General features: G+C 37.1%; 1 protein-coding gene across 1 annotated transcript in view; it reads left to right on the plus strand.

The window, feature by feature from the left end:
- Positions 1-22,861, plus strand: part of LOC145681264 (ATP-dependent DNA helicase Q5-like) — a 71,922-nt gene that overhangs the window by 20,816 nt on the left and 28,245 nt on the right. Inside the window, exons 4-9 of the mRNA XM_081752844.1 lie at positions 1,320-1,496; positions 2,451-2,633; positions 6,824-6,929; positions 13,293-13,404; positions 16,743-16,982; positions 20,681-20,893. Coding sequence (XP_081608970.1) covers positions 1,320-1,496; positions 2,451-2,633; positions 6,824-6,929; positions 13,293-13,404; positions 16,743-16,982; positions 20,681-20,893 — 1,031 coding nt within the window. The remainder of the gene's footprint in view (positions 1-1,319; positions 1,497-2,450; positions 2,634-6,823; positions 6,930-13,292; positions 13,405-16,742; positions 16,983-20,680; positions 20,894-22,861) is intronic.

The raw sequence follows: 22,861 nt of genomic DNA on the forward strand, positions 1-22,861 counted from the left end.
GGTATTTCAAATACAGACTAAAAACATACGAAAAAACACCATTCATGTTAGTTTTAGTTATTATTATTATGTACTTAATAAGCAATTTTAATGATCAAGTATTTGAAAATGAAATGAAGTGAAATATTTCAGTTTAACGTTCCACGATTATGCCCTTTAGGGTAAGGAAGACTGTGATTAAGGCAAGTGAATGATGATGGAAAACGGTGAAATGAGAATGTTGGAGCAAACGAGAGTACCACGAGAAAACCCACGGACACGATGTTGTCCACCATAAATTTACTTGATTGGAGATCGAACCAAGCACCCCACGCTCCTGAGGTAAGCGTTTTACCACTGAGCCACCGTGCCTCCCCGCCTTGGTTGGATTGGAGTTAGCGTCCCTTTCAGCTTCGAAAAAGAAGACGCAACAGGAGGTGCTTTCCCTTTCAAAGACAATACTATTCATTTACTTGTCCTAAAACAGGGTGTCTGCTAATACTGGAAATACTTGAATTATACTGAAATTTAATTTTGATACTGTAAATACTGGAAATATACTGGAATTTTGATCCACATGCTGGAAAAGTCATGAAACTGGTGATTTGTCAACAATACTTTTTTGTAATTGTTTTAATAATCTTAAAAACAATTTTGTATCCATTGAGAGTGTAAATTTTGTTTCCAAAGCAAGAGTTGTGTACATTTTGTAATTAGACATTTAAAGCAATGGGTGGAGTGGAGGGCTGTGAGGGGAGTTGGGAGGCCCTTTAAAAATGTTTTTAAAAATCAAGGTTAACTAAATTTATGAAAAATAAAATATTCTTTTGATGGTAAAACAATTACAAACCTGAAATCATCGAGAGTGTGATTATTCCAAATAACTTAAAAAAAAAAAAAAAAAAGTATATTGGGTACAGGAATTTTGCTAATAGTTATACTGAATATACTGGAAATATACTGGAATTTTGAAAATGAAACTCAGTAGACACCCTGTAAAAGGTCTCTGTCAGGTTATTGGGTGTATTCATTTACTCGTCCTAAAAGGTCTCTTCAATAAGAAACAGTCCTCACATTCACACCCGAATGGAGTAAATACTCGTGAGTGAAACAGACAGTAGGGAAGTAAGAAATAAACTTTTAAGAAATTATTTTATATTTATATAATGTTTTTACACATTGCTCCTATGATAAGTAGAACGAAGGTTATGTACGCTACTTAGCAACATTGCATGTTTTCATATACTGATTTGAAGAATTAGTGGTAATTCTGTTATTTTGAATAAGAATTACGTTACTAGGAATTAAGTGCAATGTCTTATGGGTATTTTTTCTTCTAGGGTATAATTGATAGGCTGTACAAATACGATAAAATATCGTACTTCGTTGTGGATGAAGCTCATTGTGTGAGTGAATGGGGCCATGACTTCCGACCAGATTATCTTCAATTAGGGAATCTCAGACGAAGATTTCCTTCAGTTCCGTGCATTGCTCTTACAGCTACGGCCAGTGCTCAGGTTGGTATATTAATAATAAATGTAATGTTCCTAAGCTCGTGTAGGGTTAGTATCTTGTTTCTCGCTTTAATTAACGTTGCTGAAAATTATTGGAAGCGGAAATGGATCTTTTGAACATTTAATTGCTCCATATCCTAGAATTTAGTTTAAAAGTGTAAGTATCGTAAGGTGCATAGTATTATCGAAAGTGATCCTCCCAAAAATTTATTGGAGCGGTTCCTATAAGGATAAGTTAGTCCCATTCTTTAATCTACCACTAGATGCAACTGTGGAGCTACGCGCTGGATCTGAAGTCAAGTGTCGTAATAGAACGAATACAGGGTGTCCGCAAAGTGTCTTTTTGAACTTCGCACATTTATTACTGATACACTGAATGAAATAGACAAATTTACAACGAATAACTGACTTGCTTGTTTTCCTTTGTCAGTTATTACATCCGATATTTCAAGTGTTTCAGTGCTGCTTGAGCAAAAATTCGTAGTATGGATCTTTACATTAAATATATATAGGATAACAGTACGGTACGCCTACATTGAATACACATCAATTCTAATGTGTCTTTGGGGGATCAATAAAGATAACGATTCAGATATTGTTATCAAGAGTCATTTAATGATAAAACCTGAAATAAATCAGGAAAAAATTCGAACAGGGTATTAGTGGCGTGTTCAGTGAAATAAATATATACACAAATTCATATTTGTTGTATATATAAAGAAAATTCTGACAATAGGAAATTCCAATACTTTGGATCTAAATGAGGGTCAGAGTTGGCCAAAGGAAGCCGCATTTGTTTGATTTAATTCGAACTATAAGTAAAAGTGCATGGCTTTAGAAAACGAGATGGATTGCCAGATTTTTTTGAACAAGACAATACACGTTTCATTCAGTCCATATTGTATCTTGACTTCACTCCCTTTTTATATTTTTTTTTTTTTTTTTATTTTTTTCTAGGTTGCAGATGATATTTTGCATCAGTTAAAGCTTCGTGAGCCTATAGCAAAGTTTAAGATTCCATGTTTTCGCTCTAACCTTTTTTACGATGTAGAATTCCGGAATACGCTGCAAGATCCGTATGAAAACCTGAAAGATTTCATCATCACATCGCTTGGAGATGACTGGGAAAGCGTTAACAAGGTATGCTCAAAGTATATGCAAACTAAATGGGCACTATAGGATACGTGTCACATAAATAATGGTAAACTCTCCTGTGTATCCTGTGTGAAATTTTTGTGCGAAATATCGGCTTTCCGTGAAACCTTTTTCCAACACACTTCTTATTACTTGCTTATACTTGCTTATACCTGAAAAAATGAAGAATTTCAAGTAATAACAAGTGATACTTAAGCTCAATTTTTTCAGGTGACCTTGTTTCCTTAAAGTTTTGTTTTCCTAAGAAACTTCCTGAAAACAATTCTCTAAAATGAGTACATAAGAAGCAACAAGAAGAAATGGTGTTGAAGAACGTTCCAGAGAGAACGGATATTATGCACCGGAATTTCCACAGAGGAGAGAGTAATATTATTTACATTTGAGGGAATTTAAGATCTGGATTATATAAACAAAAATATGATTTAAATTGTTAGAACGTAAAGTTTCCAGGAATTATTATTTCTGTTCTTTATACAGGGTGTCACGAAAGTCTTGAAAAAGTCACGAAATTTACCTTTTGGGTCCCGATTTTTTAAAATCTGTACAAATATAAGTATAGACTGGAAAATTTTGGACTGTAAAAGGTCAAAATTCACAACCAGAAATGTCTGTGGTCGGCTTTAGACGCGCACCAAACAGCAAGCTAAGCATGCTTCTATCGCATGCATGAAAATTCGGCCCAATTTGCACCGAAATTCGCTCTAGAAAATGTTAGTAAATGTTAGGGTTTGGGAAAGAAAAGGTCACGGAAAAGTCACGAAATTTAATTTTGGAATTTTAGTAGACACCCTGTTATTTTATTTTTTTACAAATTGTATGGAAAACATGTTTTTTTTTATGTTTACTGTCACAACCTTCATTGTTTTCCTCTTATGTAAACAATCTTAAAAATATTTTTGTATCATTAGCTATGTACTGTTTTTTTTTCTCAGAAGTTGCGTAGTTTCGAAATGTGTTCTGAGTAATCTATATATGTATATAAAAATGAACGTGACTATATTTGTGATTTCAATCATTTCAGTTTGACGATGTAACTATAGAAAAATACATGAAAATGAAAGGTACTACTTTTGTGACTTAATAACTCTTGAACCACCCGACCGATCTCGATCACATTTTCAACATAGATGAGATTCGGGCCTGGAATATATTTTTTTTATTATTCTTTTGCATTGATAGTGCAACTTACGGGAGGGGGGAGGAAGAGAAATATTAAAATTATCAAGAAAGGAACGATATTAGGGTCGAATCTATAGTTTTTGAGGTCGCTGAGGTGACCAGTGACACTCCCGATGCCGTTTAAATCCAGGTTCAGCCCCACAACTTAGTTCATCGATTGCAGTGGCAAATTTGAGCAGTTCTAAGCGAGTTTCCGTTGTTCGCACTTTTATTTCCACACCAAGAATGAGTGGAACTGTTGCATGCATCTAATACAAATCAATTAATCAGTTTGTCTCTGACATATCACGTAATGCAGGGATGGCCAAATAGTCGGGTATCGGGTAGGAATGGAGCGTTTAACGAAGGAACAGCATGTTGTCATAATGACCGATATAGTCGTGAAGCTCCATTAATACCCATACAGAATTTAGATGACGATCATGCGCTGTTCGGTGCTTCGTGACTTATCACAAAGACAACATATGAAAATCGTGTAACGTTCAGTGCTGCCAACTTACCAGAACAGAAATGGCGGGCATTTTAAAAGTTGCCTTCTTTATGGGACTCCTTTATCTCTTGACATTACGAAATAGGCATTTTGCCTAACATTCGGTCTCTAATAATTACCTAGGTATTATTTTTTCCCTTCTGCCTAAAATACTATACAAAATTTGATTAATTGCCGTGCAAGTTTAAATGTGCTCAGCAGTTTTCTACATATTTTTTTTTTTTTTAAATATTGGTATATATACTGGGTGTATCAAAAGTCCGGGGTCATAGGGCAACACATGAGTAAAGATACGAAAAAATGGAAGGAGATCAAAGTTGCTGAAAGTACATGGTTTTCAATCTAAAGTGGTGGAATGTAAGATGAAATGAAGAAATTGCGAGCACGCAAACCGGAACGTAAGGGCACGCAAAAATAAGACTGTGAAAGTGCGCATTGTTGTGTAATGAAACTTAGAACATCTCAAGCCCCCTTTCCCAGCAATGCTGGATTGTTGGTATGGTAAGGGCCCAAAGGAAAACCCTGCAGAAGCGGCAACATTGCTTTCTCATTTTAACATAGGGGATCTGAGCAACGTGGAGTCCAAATGGCTGCTTTTACAATTTCAGGTTGAAAACCTATATTTAAACAACTTTTCTCGCTTTCCATTTTTCCGTATCTTCATTCCCAACGGAGTTGGCCTATAAGCCCGAACTTTTGATACACCCAGTATATATACACGAGGGTAAGTCAATAAGTATCTGCAATCAATTTTTACTATTTATTACCACAAGAGTACAATGCTTTTTTATATATCATTTTTTAACATTGTTACCCAGCTTTTCAATGCACCTGGTTCACCGTTGCACAAGTTTTCCAATACCCTCTCTCTCTCTCTCTCTCTCTCTCTCTCTCTATATATATATATATATATATATATATATATATATATATATAAAGTGGTTGCGCAGTAAGCCACGAATGCACCGCTTCCTTCACCTGTTGAGCGGAGCTGAATCGACGGCCTCTGAGAGCATCTTTAAATGGACAAAACAGATGGGAATCCTACGGAGCGAGATCGAGACTGTATGCAGGATGCTCCTAACATCTCGAAACGCAGCGTCTGATGAGTTTGAGCGGTGTAAGCGGCGGTATGTGACGCGCATTATCATGCAGCACAACATCGCCTTGCGACAATCGACCTCTGCATTTATTACGAATTTCAGGCTTCAACTTGCTTACCAGCGTATCACTGTACCTTTTACTGTATACTGTTAAGCCGTTTTCCAGATAATGTTCCAGGATTGACCCTTGTAGGTCCCTAAACACTGCGAACATCAGTTTCCCTGCAGAAGGTTAACCCTTGAATTTCTTCTTGATGGGAGAACCGGGGTGCTTCCATTCCATGCTCTGGTCTGCTCTCTGGTTCAAAGTGATGAATTCACGTTTCATCTCCAGTGATGATTCGCCTGAGAAACGCTTCATCTTTGTTAACATAACGATCCAGTAGGTGCTGACAGATTCTCGCACGGTTTCACTTGTGCTCTTCATTTAGTTTTTTCGGAACCCATCTCGCATAGACTTTGTGAAAGTTGATACTATTATCAGGGTGTCTATCGATCACAAAAGTCACGAAAGTCATGAAAAAGTCACAAAATCAGAAAACGGTCATAAAAGTCAAGAAAAAGTCACGAAATTTAGCTTTTGGGTCACGATATTTTTAATCTGTACAACTAGAAAATTTTGTTGTATAAAACGTCAAAATTCATCATCAAAAAATGTCGATGGTCGGTTTTAAATGCTACCTAATCACAAGCAAAGCACGTTTCTATCGCATGCATGAAAATTTAGCCTAATTCGCACCCAAATTCGCTATTGAGAATGTTATAAAATGTTTTGGTTTGGTAAAGTAAAGGTCACGGAAAAGTCACGAAATTTCATTTTGAAATTTTTGTAGACACCCTTTATTATGCATGATGTCATTTGCAGAACCATGACTAATCTGTATACGGGTTGCCACTTCATCAACAGTCACTCGTCTGTTCTGTAGTTGCACACCCTGCTCTTTCCTTATCCTTCACGCTCGTTCGACCACTTTTGAACTGTTCAATCCACTGATAAACACTTCGCTGTGGCAGTACATTTTCTCCATATTGTGCTGAAAGTCTTCTGTGAATTTCCGCTCCGGGTAAACCTTCAGAACACACACACAAAAACCGGATGACAGAATGCTGTCCTTCTTTGGTGCACACAGAGAGTGGCGCAATCATCTTTACTTCGCAACAGCGCAAAGTGGACTGATGTGGTAACACTGCAACCTACCACAGGCGAAGCCAACGTGGCACCTAGTGTCTGGTGAGTACACAATCGCGTAGAGCTAACCTGAAAAGAAACAGAAAAATATTGCAGTTAGTTATTGACTTACCCTCGTATATGTGGACTTTTTAAGTTATATTTGGGAGTATAGGTAATATAGCAGTACAGAATATTATTATTATTTGTGGGCTGATGTTGTTGTCTTTTATAGAATGAGAGAGCATGTGCAATTGTCTACTGTCGTACTCGAGATGGTACCGTGGAGGTTGCGAACCAGCTAATTAAGAAAGGATTATCTGCAAAAGCCTATCATGCAGGTTCGTACAGGCTAAATAGAAATTAAAAAAAAAAAAAAAAATTGCAGAGAAAATAAAGTGGATTTAGTGCGGAATGTTTCTTTCTTTCCTGTATGGTTTATCGGTAATATGTTCGTCTCGTGATCGAGAGATCCTGGATTCAAAACTTAGAATCGGTTATGCTCGTCATACTAGACGTGGACGCAGCTGGATGTGCAGTTAGAACATTCATATGAGCCTTTCTAATAATTCAATTCTGTATTTTATTATAGGACTAAAAGAAAATACGAAATAGAATCAGTGTTATTTTCTAATCTAAGATCTCCAGATTACTAAACGGGCATATTACCGAACATCGTGATAAATGAAATCCTTCTAGAATTTTATTTACTTATTTATTTTGTAATGTTCATGGTTAGTTTTCTCATACTTCAAATACAGGGAAGGTCTACTTGAATTTTGAAGTAAGGATACGGAATCCTTTCTCTAAATATCAGTCCAAAATTGGCTTGTGTTAAATTACTTATTGGAATAATAGGATATATATCAAATAATCGTAACAAAAATTGAGCTCTCACCTGAACATCCAGATAGCAATTCAAATGTGAATGTTTCAGTGACAGTTTTTCGCTATCCTCACTGCATATCTGTTAAAAATTTCACATTGCGTGAAGAACTACATACGAGGCGCATCCAAAAAGTATCGTTCCCACGCGTCCCATAGCTAGGAAACCATATATTACGCAAAGAAACTGCGTGTACGTGAGAGAGTAAGGTCATAGCATGGCGCATGCGCCAGCGGAACTCAGTAGCATCGTGGCAGTGGTTGAAGGTGGACCCTCTTATTCCAGCTCGCGCCGCGTGTGAAGTGCGAGCACTGATAAAGTTTTTGAATGCACAGGGCATAGCGCCGATTGAAATCCATGATCAGCTGTGCCAGATTTATGGGCCTAACGTCATGAGCATGCAGTTCCGCAGATTTCCCGCTCCTATTGCACATCATTGTTACGGAGCGCTTGTGGTTCAAGAAGTTGTGTGCCAAGTGGGTGCTGAAGCAGCTGACTTTCAGAACACAAAGCAAGACGCATAGGGTCAGCATTGACGTTTTTGCAACGATACAGCTGACGATATTAGAAAAGTTCCGCTGGTGCATGCGCCATGCTAGGACCTTAGTCTCTCACGTGCATGCAGTCGCTTCGCGCAATATACGGTTTCGTAGCTATGGGACGCGTGGGAAACTTACTTTCTGGATGTGCCTCTTATTTTGATCAGTCTCTTGCACGGCAGAAACAATAAATATTGCTATTAAAGTATTTCTGTTAAATTTTCGCGTTAATAATCTATGTTATCTTCTCATTACTTTTATCTAGACTTAAAGAGAATAAACGTCTTCTCTGTTGAAATAATGATTATAGATAATTAAAACTTCGTTTTTTAATTTCTTGGTTCTATAACTTTGCAAATTTGAAGTAAAAACATGCCGACAAGCATAAATCTCCATATTGTAATGTTCCACGTGATGTGGTAAACAAACATTTCCGCACGCCAGTGTTTACAAACATCACCACGTGGTTTGGCAAGATGATTTCACACCAGATGGATCTACAATCACTTGCAGACGACGACTTCTAGCCCCTCCCACAGCGCAGAAGACGACATCGGAGCAGCAGTGCCACCGCCAACCAAAGAACGCTATAAATTGGATGGACCACGGCAATTCTCAACCAGTTTTCTGGTATTCCTCCTATTGTTTGCTTCGGAACATTAGGAGTAACCTAACCCCAGGGCCTCTAGTCTGCTTTGAGACTACGCCTATCCTTTCTCCTGGCTTAGCGTGCTTCGGGGCTCTGTTGGCCATTTAGCCTTCCCTCTGCTTGCATCGGAGCTTAGGGTCCCTAGTTCCACTCTGGTTAGCCTGCTCCGGGTCTCTGGTGGCCATTTAGCCTTCCCTCTGCTTGCATCGGAGCTTAGGGTCCCTAGTTCCACTCTGGTTAGCCTGCTCCGGGTCTCTGGTGGCCATTTAGCCTTTCCTCTGCTTGCATCGGAGCTTAGGGTCCCTAGTTCCGCTCTGGTTAGCCTGCTTCGGGGCTCTGTAAAGATCCTGTCTGTGACCTTATGGTCAAAGACTACCTATAATTCACTATGTAAATTAGAAGAGATTACTTGTATAGTATTTTGTAAAAATACTTTTATAGTGAGAAATTTTATAATAAAAGTCGGTAGTGGGAGTCAATTCCGGACATTCATTTTATTAACGCTCTACCTATACCTATATGGGGCAAAGTTTTACAATATAATCATGTTCCCTTTCTGACCATTTGTGTCCGTCCGTCCCGAAGAGAAAAATAAATCTCAGAAAGTACTTGATGAATCACAATCAATTTTGACCAAGATGCAGAAGATCAAAAATTATGAATCGACTTCGTTGATGAAGGTGATACTCAACCGGAAGTGATAAAAATCAACCAGTATAAAGCGGAAACAGTAATAGATAGTAAGAAGCGATTAAGCATCAGAAGAATACGTTTCATGTCAATCCTTACTCTTTTCTAAAACTGGAAGTGATAGAAATTCACTAGAACTTCAGGTTTCAATATTGATACATAGTGCAAAAACTATAAAAAATAGTGAGGAGCGGTTTTTTCAAATCGATGTAGCGTTCTAAGAAAACGTACTCTTTTAGCTTAACCCTCTATTCAAAGCGAACGTGAGGGCCGCGATGACTCAGTGGTAGTGTTCACCTCTGGTGCATGGGATCCTTGGTTCGATCTCAGTTGGCGGCAAGTGAGCTTTATGGTGGACAAACTCCATGTGCGTCGATCTTCTCGGGGTTTTCCCACTTTCTTCATTTCACAATGTTTTTTCATTCCTTATCATCACCGTCTCCTTTAGCCTAGCTGGCATAACTGCATCGTAAAACTTAAAGGTTTCATTTCATTTTTTCAAACCGAAAGTGGCAGAAACCAACCCGGTATTAACGTTCATCGCTGTAGAGTGTAAAGTAGTTTTTTTAATCAATTAATCCTCTCAAGAATATAGTCCGTTTCCACTCTAATCTGTCTATTAAAACCGGAAGTGGTAGGAATTGAGGAAAGATCACACTATACAAACCAAACTCTTTCACATGGTGTACATGTGACACTGTTGCTTGTTGGAGTTATTGGTGTGTGTTCTTATATGCCTGCGACAGCTGATGCGCAGCCACTTTGCGCTCTAAGCGACTCATTCATTTTCCATCCAACATAAGAGGTTCCTACTAACCGAAGGTTTAAGCTGTTGCTTATATTCTGTTCACGCTTAGAACCCACTCTCTATTAACCTTTATAGCATAACTTTTGGGCATTTACGGAACTCCGTCGGAAATGAATAATTCTCGGTAGAAATGTAGGTCGTTCGAACACAAGTGTATGTTTCGCACAGTCTTGGAATTGAAGAGAAACATCAGATTCAACATAATAAAACGTTAAAGAATGCATTTAACACCTTCTGCATTAAAATGATAAAATAATTGATGAGAATTTTGTTTTCTCGTAAGAATTGTCCAATAGAATCATAGAAATTACAGAAAACAAGCTGCTACAGTTGTTTAATGATAGATCGCGCCCTCTGGGTCACTACTATGCATGTTGAAACATTTTCTGTGCTTTAGGGGCCGCGGTGGCTCAGTGGTAGAGCGTTCACCTCTGGTGCCTGGGGTCCCGGGTTCGATCCCAACTCCCGCCAAGTAAATTTTAGGGTGGACAAACACCGTGTGCATGGGTTTCCTCAGGATTGTCCCGTTTCCTCCCACTTTCTTCATTCATTCCACCATTTCATTCATTTATCATCATCACCGTCTCCTTTAGCCTAGCCGGCATAACTGTGGGTCGTAAAACTCAAAAGATTTCATTTTATTTATTTTGGTGCTTTAGCAATTAAATACAATGTAGGATTTTTCGTGTCAATACCCCCCTTTCTAATTAAACCAAATATTTCACAATCATTGTTGAATTTACCATCTAATTTTCCAGCGAAAATGATATAATCATGGAACATTAAACGTAAAATTGTATTTTATTCATTGGCATCTGACAACCAGTTAAAATTTTGTAAATAGAGATTTACCCTGCAATACCTCACACTTCAAGTATTTTTTTTTAAAACTAGGATAGAGCAACTGATCAAACTGGCGTGGTGATTGAATCGAATGTTTTGCTCCAAAATATCGCGTTTCGAGTCCATATAATGTTAGCATGGTAGTGATCCAACATTGAAAGACGTAAAATTCAACTTTTTTTTTTTTTTTTTCAGAAATTATTTCCTTGTGATCCGTTTGTTGTGTCATTTTTTCGTAAGGCTGTAGTGAATTTTAGTGGCCTAGTGAGTTTTGTGTTGCGTGAACACTATTATTATTTTGGCAGTCAGTTCTATTTTATTATTATAGTACTTGTTCAATCATTATTTAGTTCTAGAACGTTAAGCCTAAGATATTGATCCATTAGCCTACAGAGTAAAATGCATTTGTAAGAGAGAGAAAGGCCTCCCGCATCTAATGTCGTGAAAATGTTTTCAATACGTGCCTCACCCTCTTCTTGAGTCACTCGATGCACAAGAAGGACACGATGGCTTAGTGGTAGAGCACACCTCTGGCCCGAGGAATCCCTGCTTCGATACCAGAGCTTGTGAGTATGTGGTGAACAGCATCGTGTCTGTGTGTGTGTGTGTTTTTTTTCTAGGTTCTTCCCATATTCTGATTCCAGTTGTTCTTTTATAATCATTCATTTTCATTAATCATACGTCTCCTTTAGCCTAAGGGATATAATCATGGAACGTTAAACTTGTCATTTTGTTTCATGTTTCGTGGTGAACGAAGAGCGCTGAAATCCAAAAACTCATACACCCATTTGTCCTTATTGAACAGTACATTGTAACACACATCATAAGAAATATGCTTATCCAACTAAGATTCTGTCATTCAAATAGACCAAAACAATTACAGAAAGCGTAAATTGAAATTTTATATATATATTTATGAGTGACTCTTGAAAATATTTTCACAGCATCAGTTATATCTTTAAGGGGCCAGACTACTAAATATTTTTCAAAAGCTAATAATTTTTCTTTTGCCCGTTTTTCGTAAGTGGAAAGAGATAATAAAATGTAACTTACCACAATAATAGATAATGCTATTCTACATCCGAAAATACGAATCGAAAGAATACTCAGTGGTGCCATCCATAAAAACTACAGTGTGACTAGAATTTGAATTACCCAAAAATCTAGGTTAAGGCAATGGCTAGAAAAATAAACTCAACGGTAATTGATGACTTATGTTGTCTATGTTCCTTGTTAACTACTTTCTAAATAATATTCTAAATAAATAAGTTATTACAAAATAAGTACAAACATTATTTAGAAAGTAGTTAACAAGGAACCAAGACAACATGATAAGTCATCAATTACCGTTGAGTTTATTTTTCTAGCCATTGCCTTAACCTAGATTTTTGGGTAATTCAAATTCTAGTCACACTATAATTTCTATGGATGGCAACACTGATTATTCTTTCGATTCGTATTTTCGGGTGTAGAATAACATTATCTATTATTGTGGTAAGTTACATTTTATTATCTCTTTCCACTTACGAAAAACGGGCAAAAGAAAAATTATTAGCTTTTGAAAAATATTTAGTAGTGTGCCCCCTTGTTGATCCAAGCATGTCTTGTGGATCTTCAAATAAAGAGTTACGAAAAAGAGCTCATCAATAATGTATGAAGTATTTGTTGTAATCTGTGAGGCAGAAATATACTCGAGAAACTTTTCGAAATATAGGTGTTGAGAAGAATGGAGAAATTGTGTTCTGAGGGGCGTTATAGACGACGAAGTAGTAGCAGCGGATAGAGGGAGAAGAAGATACTTTTGATCGAAAGTGTAGAAACGGAAAACTGTTACACCAAGACAAAGAGGCTAACTTAACACCGCAGTGTGTAGGAGTTTCTCAATTTTCGGCAAATAACCTGTCAGCTTAGGCAGAATACATCTAGTGATGATGGTTGGATGTAAAATGTACGTAAAGCAATTGTATATTTTGCATTAATTTCATATTATGTAATTTTATATTTTAATTTGGAATTTTTACTTTTTATTGTTGGCTCCGGTGAACGACTAGAGATGAGCTGAAAATGCAGTTTTCCAGGAGACCAATCTGAAGTTGTTAGCACCGTCTAAAACAATAACTTTACTTAAATTAAATGTAGTAACTTCATCAGCTGGTTAGAAATCAAATGTAAACTTTGAACTCGGGTACTGTACAATTAAATCTTAGTTCCTGTAATAGCTCTTCACCTTTCTCCAAGAAACCTACACTTACCCTAATACTGTCAAGTGAAAAGCTGTTGTATTTACAGGTTTAAAACCGGGAGAGCGGGCGAAAGTTCAGGAAGATTGGATGGATGGGAATTGCCCAGTAATCACAGCAACGGTTAGCTTTGGAATGGGTGTTGACAAAAGCTCAGTGAGGTGAGGAGAATATTCACATTTATTTATTTATTTATTTTCTTTTTCCTTCCTTCCTTCCTTCCTTCCTTCCTTCCTTCCTTCCTTCCTTCCTTCCTTCCTTCCTTCCTTCCTTCCTCTTTTCTTTCTTGCTTTCTTTCTTTTGAATTAAGAAGGTGGTAGAAACAACCGCTGAACTTATTTTATACTAGAAGAATTAATGCTGAAATACGCGACAAACGTTGGTCGGAGTATACTTTGTAAAGAAAGCATGTTAGCCATAGTTATGGGCCAGAGAGTGCAGATTGTACTGAAAAGAGGGACAACTTTGTGAAGATTGATTTAGAAGTAAATTGTCGGAGTATGGAATCCCCGTAATGAGAACAATGGTGGTGTAAATATGTGAAGAACATATAGCCCATAATTTAGAGAATATTCTAACTTATGATGCCTTAGTGTGATGTAATCTGCACTACAGAACTAAATATGCTTTAGTACTTGGATCTGAGACTAAGGATTCAGGCATGCTAAACCAATAAATATAAGGTAAATTTTAGTGTAAAATTTGTACACATATTTGAGAAATACAAACACAGTTCATTTTGCCAACGTTTGATTGTTACTATAAATGAAATTACTGTAAATGTCAAAAATGTAATTTAATATTTGACCGTTATTTATAATGTAAAGAGTTTTCATACAAGTGTTGATCCTAATATTAACTTGTAAAAGTTCATTGTGCAGTAGAACCCAGGTTGACTTTTTTTTATTTATTTGTTTGTTTGCTGGGAGCGACCATCTTCGTTGCCTGTCATCTGTTAAAGAAAGAACGTTGAAGTGTCATTTTTTAAAATTATATTTACACAAAAATTATTGCTATATGGTTATGCTTTGTTGCTCGTACTATGCTTCTTCATGGCAAACTCCGAACTTTTAATCCAATCCGCCTATGATCGGAATCCCATTTTGTATTCTATGTCGCGTCCCATATAGGTTAAACTTCAGTAAACTGAAGAACAGTTGACTCACTTCCGTACTGCTGGTTTTTAATGTACATGATCTCAATATTTCATAGAGCTCCCTCGTGACTAAGTGATTAGCGTACGCCCCTTTGGTGCGGGAAATCCGGGTTCGATTTCCGGCTGGAGCTCATGTTGTTCGCATTCCCCGTTAAACTGTAGGTCCATGTCTCATGTAGTCTCGCTGCTGAAAGTGACACTGAACTAAACATCAAATAAAATCATTATAAAACCACTCTGAAATCTTTCTCCCGATCAGTTCCTCAGTTGACACAGAGAAATCCTTCTGATCTTTACTTACTTTGAGTTTCTGGAGAAAATAGTAAAGGAAATTTGAGTTCATTGAATATAAAAATAGGAGAAATTGTATTTAAGAAAACGTATATAGACTAAATATAAACATTTATGTGTAATTGGAGTTACACAAGAGGAAGTAAGTGTGGAAGCATGGAATGGAATGGAATGGAATCTTTCAGTTTAACGTCCCACGTTTACGTTTTTTAGGCTAAGGGAGACTAATGATTAAGGCAAGTGAATGATAATGGAGGAATTGGTGTAATGAGAATGTGGAAGGAAACGGGAGTAACCCGAGAAATCCATTACAAACTTACTTAGCTGGGGAACGAACCAGGGACTCCACGCACCAGAGGTAAGTACTCTACCACACAGCCACCGTGCTCCCATCAGTGTGGAAGCAATGTCTCTACATGTTATATCTCAATACCAGGATCAAGAATTTACAAGTAAACATACGAAAACCGTTACTTAAGAATTACAGTTCTTCAAATTGTTGATGGACAGATGTGAATGAGGCCAGATGGTTAATAAAAAACTATATAGTCTTTTTTTTTCGGAATACTTGGTGGTCTTCATTTCTTCTTCATAGGGCAGTACAATATATCACACCAATCGGATGGAGAAATACAGTGAAACCTGTCTATGTTGGCCACCATCGATTCCATCGAAAAGTGGCCAACTTAGACAGGTGGCCAACTTACAGAAAATAAGTGTGATTTGTGTATTTTTAGAATAGGATTTCTAGTATTACTTGATTGTAAAATTTTAATAAGCAGTGGCACGACAGCTACTTATAAATAATGTATATAGAGTAATCATAAAAATTTACAGTACTACAAAATATTACTATAGTATATTTAATATATTTGCATACCTTTCTCTTCCTGAAAACTAGTCTGGTACATTGGATTATTCGGATTGAAAACACAATAACACAAACAACCATGAAATTGAAGCGTATGTACGCAGTTTATTGAAATTGATATTATAGCACACTGAGTTATTCAGGTTGAAAACAAGAAAAGCTAAGTTATAAATTGAGAAATTCATATGCAATTTATATGACTTCTTTTCAGTTGTTACTGAATGGTGGTTCGTTCTAGACGTATTTGTTTTATTCTTTTTGGCAGATATGCACAGTCTAATATTGTAGTTAACTACCTCTTGTTAATGACCTAAAAGTGTTTCCCTCGGAGCAAAAGATGTTTTGAGAAAATCTTGAAGGAATTGATATCTCAAACACTCCGCTATCTTTTGACAAGCCAACGGGTGCCAATAGTTGACAATTGAGATGGTTAGTTTTAACCTTGAGAATTTTCCAGAATTACTGAAGCTCCCCACTGATGAGAGGAGTTGATATAGCTAATGGTTTTACCCACCGCCCGCTGGAGTCACTCCTCTCGTGCTTTTTCTTATTCACACCTTCTTTCACCACCCCTTTATGAGGGCAGTGTTCTGGCCATTGACCTCCAAGAACAAATCGTGTGAATCTATGCTTCTTTGTGTCCAGTCACAAATAAAGAACATCTGCCTCTCATATGGGAATAAGAAAGAGTTAAGAAAAATAACAAAACATATTTCGCGTGGCCAAGATACGCAGGTAAATTTATCATTATCATCACAGAATAAACATTGCTTCAGTGTGGCCAACTTCTAAGATACACAGGTGGCCAACTTATAGAGTAGTAAGTAACGAATGTCTTATGCGAAAATGCAGATTCAAGAGGAACTAGGCCAAGATAAGCAGGTGGCCAACTTAGAGAGGTGGCCAAGTTGACAGGTTTCACTGTAATTGGATTTTCAGCGAAGCAGAGGAAGATCCCAGATTGGATTGAAATATTGAGGTTGCTTAGTACATAAACATTAAAAGTCAGTGGTACAAAAGTGAGTTGTTCTTGTGTAAGCTTCTATTAGTAATTGTTCAATAGACTGAATCCACACTGCACTTCCGAAGTAAACACATTGTAATATATATATCTTGGAAATATTAACATTTTGTTTATGTGACAATATTGTTGTTACAGTGATTATTATTTGTGTTTGTAGGTGTGTCGTGCACTGGTGCATGCCCCAAAGTGTAGCAGGATACTACCAGGAGTCCGGAAGAGCTGGTCGTGATGGGAAACCTTCTTTCTGTCGCATCTACTACTCAAAGCAGGAGAGGGATACCGTGTGTTTTTTATTAAAGCAGGATATGAGAAGGGCGAAGACGGTAGGCAAGAAAAAGCAAGCGGAAACGGCCTTTAAGAACTACGAATTGATGGTCAAATACTGTGAAGAGGCCAAGTAAGTTCAATAATTCCTTTTTTATCTTCGATATAACCCAAGATTTAATTTTTATGTATTTATTAACGTGATCACAGATCCTTCTATAAGGCCCTTCTACACAACAGTAATCAACGGAAAGAGATTTAAGAAGAAAGACCTACTAGTCCATTATTCGTCTAGTGGAACTGGGGAGAAACGGTCAGAATCCGAACCCAGGACCACTCCATTGTGAGTGAAAATATCAATCATTGTTATTGGAATTAACTTTAGACTGCGTCGTAGTATTAAAATACGGCACAGTTATGCTATCGTCATCACCAGTTATATTGAAACCTTCTTTTTAAAAATCACCAGTAACGTAAGGATGATCAAATGGTTGCTACCTTGTTGAAAGGAAGAAATATAAACATAGTTCAACGTAATACATTATCACACACACACACACACACAAAAAAAAAAAGCACTTTCTGAATTATTGAAGTTAACTCACAGATTGGTTTCCTTAACTACAAATCAAGATCATGTGAGGTGGATTAGCAGTTGAAGTTTCGATATAATTGCTGACGCTGGTAAATGTTCGGTAATTTAATACTGCGACAGGGTGTCTATCGGTCACGAAAGTCACGAAATCAGAAAATGGTCATGAAAGGCAAGAAATTTAGCTTTTGGGTCTTTTTTAATCTTTACAAATATTAGTAGAGACTGGAAAATTTTGTTCTATAAAACGTCAAAATTCACTGCCAGGAATGTCCATTTTCGGCCTTAGACGCTACCAAATCGCAAGCAAAGCACGCTTCTATCGCATGCATAAAAATTCGGCCTAATTGGCCCAAATTTGCTCTTGAGATTGTTCTTTAGGTGGCATCATTGAGCAGTGGCGATGCAAATCGCATCGCATCGCCAAAACCACATATGCATCTAACCAGTTTATTGAACTGCTGCGAAAAGTTGAAGCACTTCAGAAGATCGAGAAAGCCGAAAAAAAGGGTAAAAAATACTAGCCAATTTAAAAGAGAGAAAGAATCCATCAGTACAACTGTTTACAATCAGTGTGGCATTTTTGAAGTATTGCTAAGGATTTGTCAATGTATGTGTATTTAGATATGTAATTTTAAGATTAGTGGATTTGTGAGTATTTCTTGTTGGTTAGTGACTGATCAAAACAGACTATATACAATGAATATACTGATGAAAGTGATGTGAGCAGGCACCAAGTTATTACTGCTCCAGGGAACAGCCTTTGAAAGTAGAGATAAGACAAGTGCTAAAGAATGTAGGTACTGTTATTAGATTTTGAATGTTTCAAAATTTTATGATTTGGTTAACAAAAGGTCACGAAAAAGTCACGAAATTTTATTTTGGAATTTTAATAGTCACCCTGTGTGACTGAATCGGAGGTAAGTCCAGTATTTATGTTTAATTATGCATCAGTTCATGTATTTGAGAAAACACTAATTGTTTACTCGCGCCTGCTCACTGACAGTCAGACAATTTGATAAAAGGTTACTATACTGCGGAAAAATTTCTTTGATACAGGCAATTCATGGTAAAGCAGGATGATACGAAATCTTAGCTTTGTGTATGGAAGCCATTTTCGACTCATGTTATAACTTCGCTTCTATTCCATCACAGTATGGGCTTCGTGAGTGGTTACTACGATGATTAAGGAACTGCCAGCACCAAAACAATTCCTTTCGTAGTATCCATATTCATATGCTGTATATCCACAGTTCCTTGTTTTCGTTTGTCTACAATCAAGAATTAAAATACTAGCGTGAAACAGTAATGGATATTCACAAACTAAACACAACTTTCTTACAAGGCTATCTATAATCTTTATTATAAATTAACTAGAAATGTTACAGTTTCGGAATTATATTACTTCCTTCTTCAGACTACTACACCAACTGAAATCATAAGTAACATTTCATCATTCGTTATCTCTACCAATCAGGAATCGCTTTTCATTCAAATTAAATATATATATGTCCATTGTTGTGTCAATTTTAAATTCTTAACAGACATAATACATTGTTAACAAATCTTTATAATTCTTTTAACATATATTAACTACAATAAATACTAATTAACTACCTAAATATTGAAATTTTTTACCTGAATATTGAATACTAATTAACTACCTGAATATTGAAAAGACAAAACTTGTTAACAATGTATTATGTCTGTTAAGAATTTAAAATTGACACAACAATGGACATATATATTTAATTTTAATGAAAAGTGATTCCTGATTGGTAGAAATAACAAATGATGAAATGTTATTTATGATTTCAGTTGAAGTAGTAGTCTGAAGAAGGAAGTGATATACTTCCGAAACTGTAACATTTCTAGTTAATTTATAATAAAGATTATAGATAGCCTTGTAAGAAAGTGTGTTTCGTTTGTGTTTAAGATGGACACAAGGCCTTTTTATCATAATATCCATAATGAATATTTATAGTTATTCGATAATTATTTAATGCTCTCAGCTGTGATTTTTCTTCTATGCCCCAAGAAGTAAATCTCCTCCTTTCTGCAAAGTTTATAACTCTCTGAACGCTCAGCTGAAAGCCCATTTGTAACTTCACCAAAGTAGCTGAAAGAAGCAGATTTACATTTTGGCGCAGTGGCTAAAAGAAACAGATTTTGTTCTTGGAGCACTTAGTGAAAGAAACGGATTAATTTCTTAGGGCAGTGACCAAAAGAAGCATATTTAGATCTTGGGAAAGTAATTAAAAGAAGCAGATTAAGTTCTTAGGACAGGAGCTAAACAAGCAGATCAGGTTCTTGAGGCAATGATTAAAGAAACATATTTAGTTCTTGGTGCAATGATTGAAGAATCAGGTTAAGTTCTTACAATCAAGTTTTATTCTTGGGGCAATAACTAAAAGAAGCATATTTCAGTTTTTGGGACAATGACGAAATGTAGCAAAATTACTTCGTGGGACAGTGCCAAAAAGAAACAGATTAAATTCTTAGAACAGTGACTAAAAGAAGCATACTTAAGTCTTGGAGCAGTGACTAAAACAAACAGGTCTAGACATTGAGGCAGTGACTAAAAGAAGTGTATTTAGTTCTTGGGGCAGTGACTTAAAGAAGCAGGTTTAGTTCTTAAGGCAGTGACTAAGAGAAGCAAATTTTGTTCTTGGGTACTTACCTATACTACTGGGGAAACGGAATACGCTATATACTATATACGCTGTGAAGGGGTCATCGTGACAGATTACCTACCACAGGAGCAAACTCTTTCTAGTACCTATTATTCCTATCCTCTGACTAAGTTCCGAGAAGAACTGGAAAAGAAACGTCGTGGATTGGTCACAATAGGGGGTGGTGTACTGGCAGACAATGCACCAGCTCATTCCACAAATACCATGTTTTCATTGTTTATATATATATATATATATATATATACTGTTGTGACATTTTTCTTCAAGTTTTTTTCGTTCATTTCTGCTTTTATGGGTTTCAGTGTAAAATGTCCGGCATACTGTATCTGAAACTATACATATAAATAAATAAAGATGATGTAATTAGTTTTTGTACTATTTGTGTAAATATTTTATTTAACACTTGCTCCTTTTTAATTTTGCACGTTTTTAACCAAAATGTTGCACCTAAAATTGCGAGCTTTAGTCGTAAGATTCTTTAAGTTCATAAGAAATTAAAAATAATTGTGATTATAATACTAATAATAAATTTAATTTGTTTTTCAGATGTCGCCACGCTGTGTTCTCGAAGTACTTTGGTGACGAGGCACCCAACTGTAAAAAGCAGTGTGATGTTTGTAAGAATCCAAAAGCAGTGGAGAAGAAGATTCAAGAGTTTTATCTTTCAATTATCAAACGCCAGTTTAATTCCCAGCCATTAACGATTACGCAGGAGGATCGGGAGGATCTATATGAAGGCGGGCGGAAAGGTCAAAAGAAGTAAGCATACTTGATCTTTGTTCTGCCTGATGTTCTGCATGATGATCTTCACCCTTGTTCTGACGGGTGATTTATGCCTGATGAAGCCCGTCAGTCACTTTATATATATATATCCACCCCCTCCCCTATGTTGCACTGTAAAAATGAAATAATGAAAACATCTCAAGCCCGAAATTTCTATATGTTGAAAGTTTGATCGAGATCGGTCGGATGGTTCAATGGTTTATTCATTTTCATATATTTCACCTCTTCCGTTCCCCTCCCCTAAGATCTACCGTCAAAGTGAAGTGATAAAAAACTTCCCAGAATCGAACCTCATCTATGTTGAAAATTTGATTGAGATCGATCTGGTGGTTCAAGAGTTATTAACTCACGAACACAGTCACTTTATTTATTTATTTATATATATATATATATATACAGGAGTTGGACAAAAAAATCTAAAACGTTTCCAAAAGTGTGAAAATCATACCTTGTATGGTGTGCGGCCTCCTTTTGCGTCCAAAACAGCTTGAATCCGACGTGGAATGGACGTATACAGCTCCTGAATCGTGGTGTGTGGAATTTTGTACCATTGTTCCTCCAAAAGATGCTCCAGTTCCTTAAGGGACGCTGGTGGAGGGTAATGAGATCGAACACGCCTTTCTAACTCAGACCACAATGGCTCAATGATGTTCAGATCTGGTGATTGTGGGACCCAGGATAGGTGTGATAGCTCCTGGTCATGCTCCTCAAACCATGATTTCACCGTTTTTGCAACGTGACAGGGTGTCAAATCATCTTGGTAGATGCCATCACCATCATGGAACAATATTTGGGCCATGGGTAGAACCTGGTCCCCCCAATTGGTCTCATATGCCTTAGCATTCATCATTCCATGCAGGGCTATGATGGGATCTGTAGAAAACCACGATATCACTGCCCATACTGTAACAGAATCACCCTCATGTTTTACAGTTGGGAGCAGACAGTCTGTATCATAGCCTGCGACGGTGTTCTCCATACGTAAACACGACCGATTGTTGGAAACAAGGTGAAGGTCGATTCATCGGACCACATTACGTGTTTCCACTGCTCATGAGTCCACACGTTGTGGTCCTTGCACCACTGGATACGCCTCTTTGCATTTACTGCTGTGACCAGGGGTTTGGTGATAGCGGCCCTGCCATGAATTTTCATTTTATGAAGTTCCCGTCGCACTGTTTTCGATGAAACCGGGTTCTGTAGGCTGGAATTGAGTTCAGACGTAATTTTCATTGCAGTGGTCTTCTTTTTAGCTGCTACAATCCGTTTTAATGCCCTCCGGTCCCTATCTGACAGGATTGTATTTCGACCATTTTTGTGCTTTGCAGACGTCGTTTGCTCATGAATTGTATATGCCCTCGTGACATTGGACACAGTGCCTTTCGATACCCCCAGAATGTTCGCCACTGTTGCCACTGAAGCTCCAACCAGACGGGCACCAATGATCATGCCTCTTTGGAAGTCTGTCAGGTCGCCCATTTTACCGCACCGCTTTCACACCACGACACACACAGGTGAACGCGTTACTGCTGACGGAAGAGGAAGGTCCACATGATACATTGAAAACAAAAAAACGATCGGCAACCGCAACACGCGTTGTACAGTGGAGGGCCAAACTAACTTGTCCTGTATGAAGTGTTTTTAGACTTTTTTGTTCACCCCTGTATATATATATATGTATATTGGTTTTTGTATATCTCCCCTTCCTCCCCCTCCCTAACGTTGTTCCGTCAAATTGGAGTGACAAAAAACACCCAGGCACGAACCCCATCTATGTTGAAAATTTGTTCAAAATTGGTCGTTTGGTTCAAGAGTTATTAAGCTTTATTTTTATTTTTTTTATAATTCTCCTCCCCTTCCCCTAAGTTCTGTCGTCAAAGTGAATAGATAAATATCATCCCAGGTCCGAACCTCATCTGTGTTGAAAACTTGATCGAAATCGAT

This window comes from Thermobia domestica, chromosome 3 (assembly GCF_964235325.1).
Source record: "Thermobia domestica chromosome 3, izTheDome1.hap1.1, whole genome shotgun sequence".
Classification (NCBI taxonomy): domain Eukaryota; kingdom Metazoa; phylum Arthropoda; class Insecta; order Zygentoma; family Lepismatidae; genus Thermobia; species Thermobia domestica.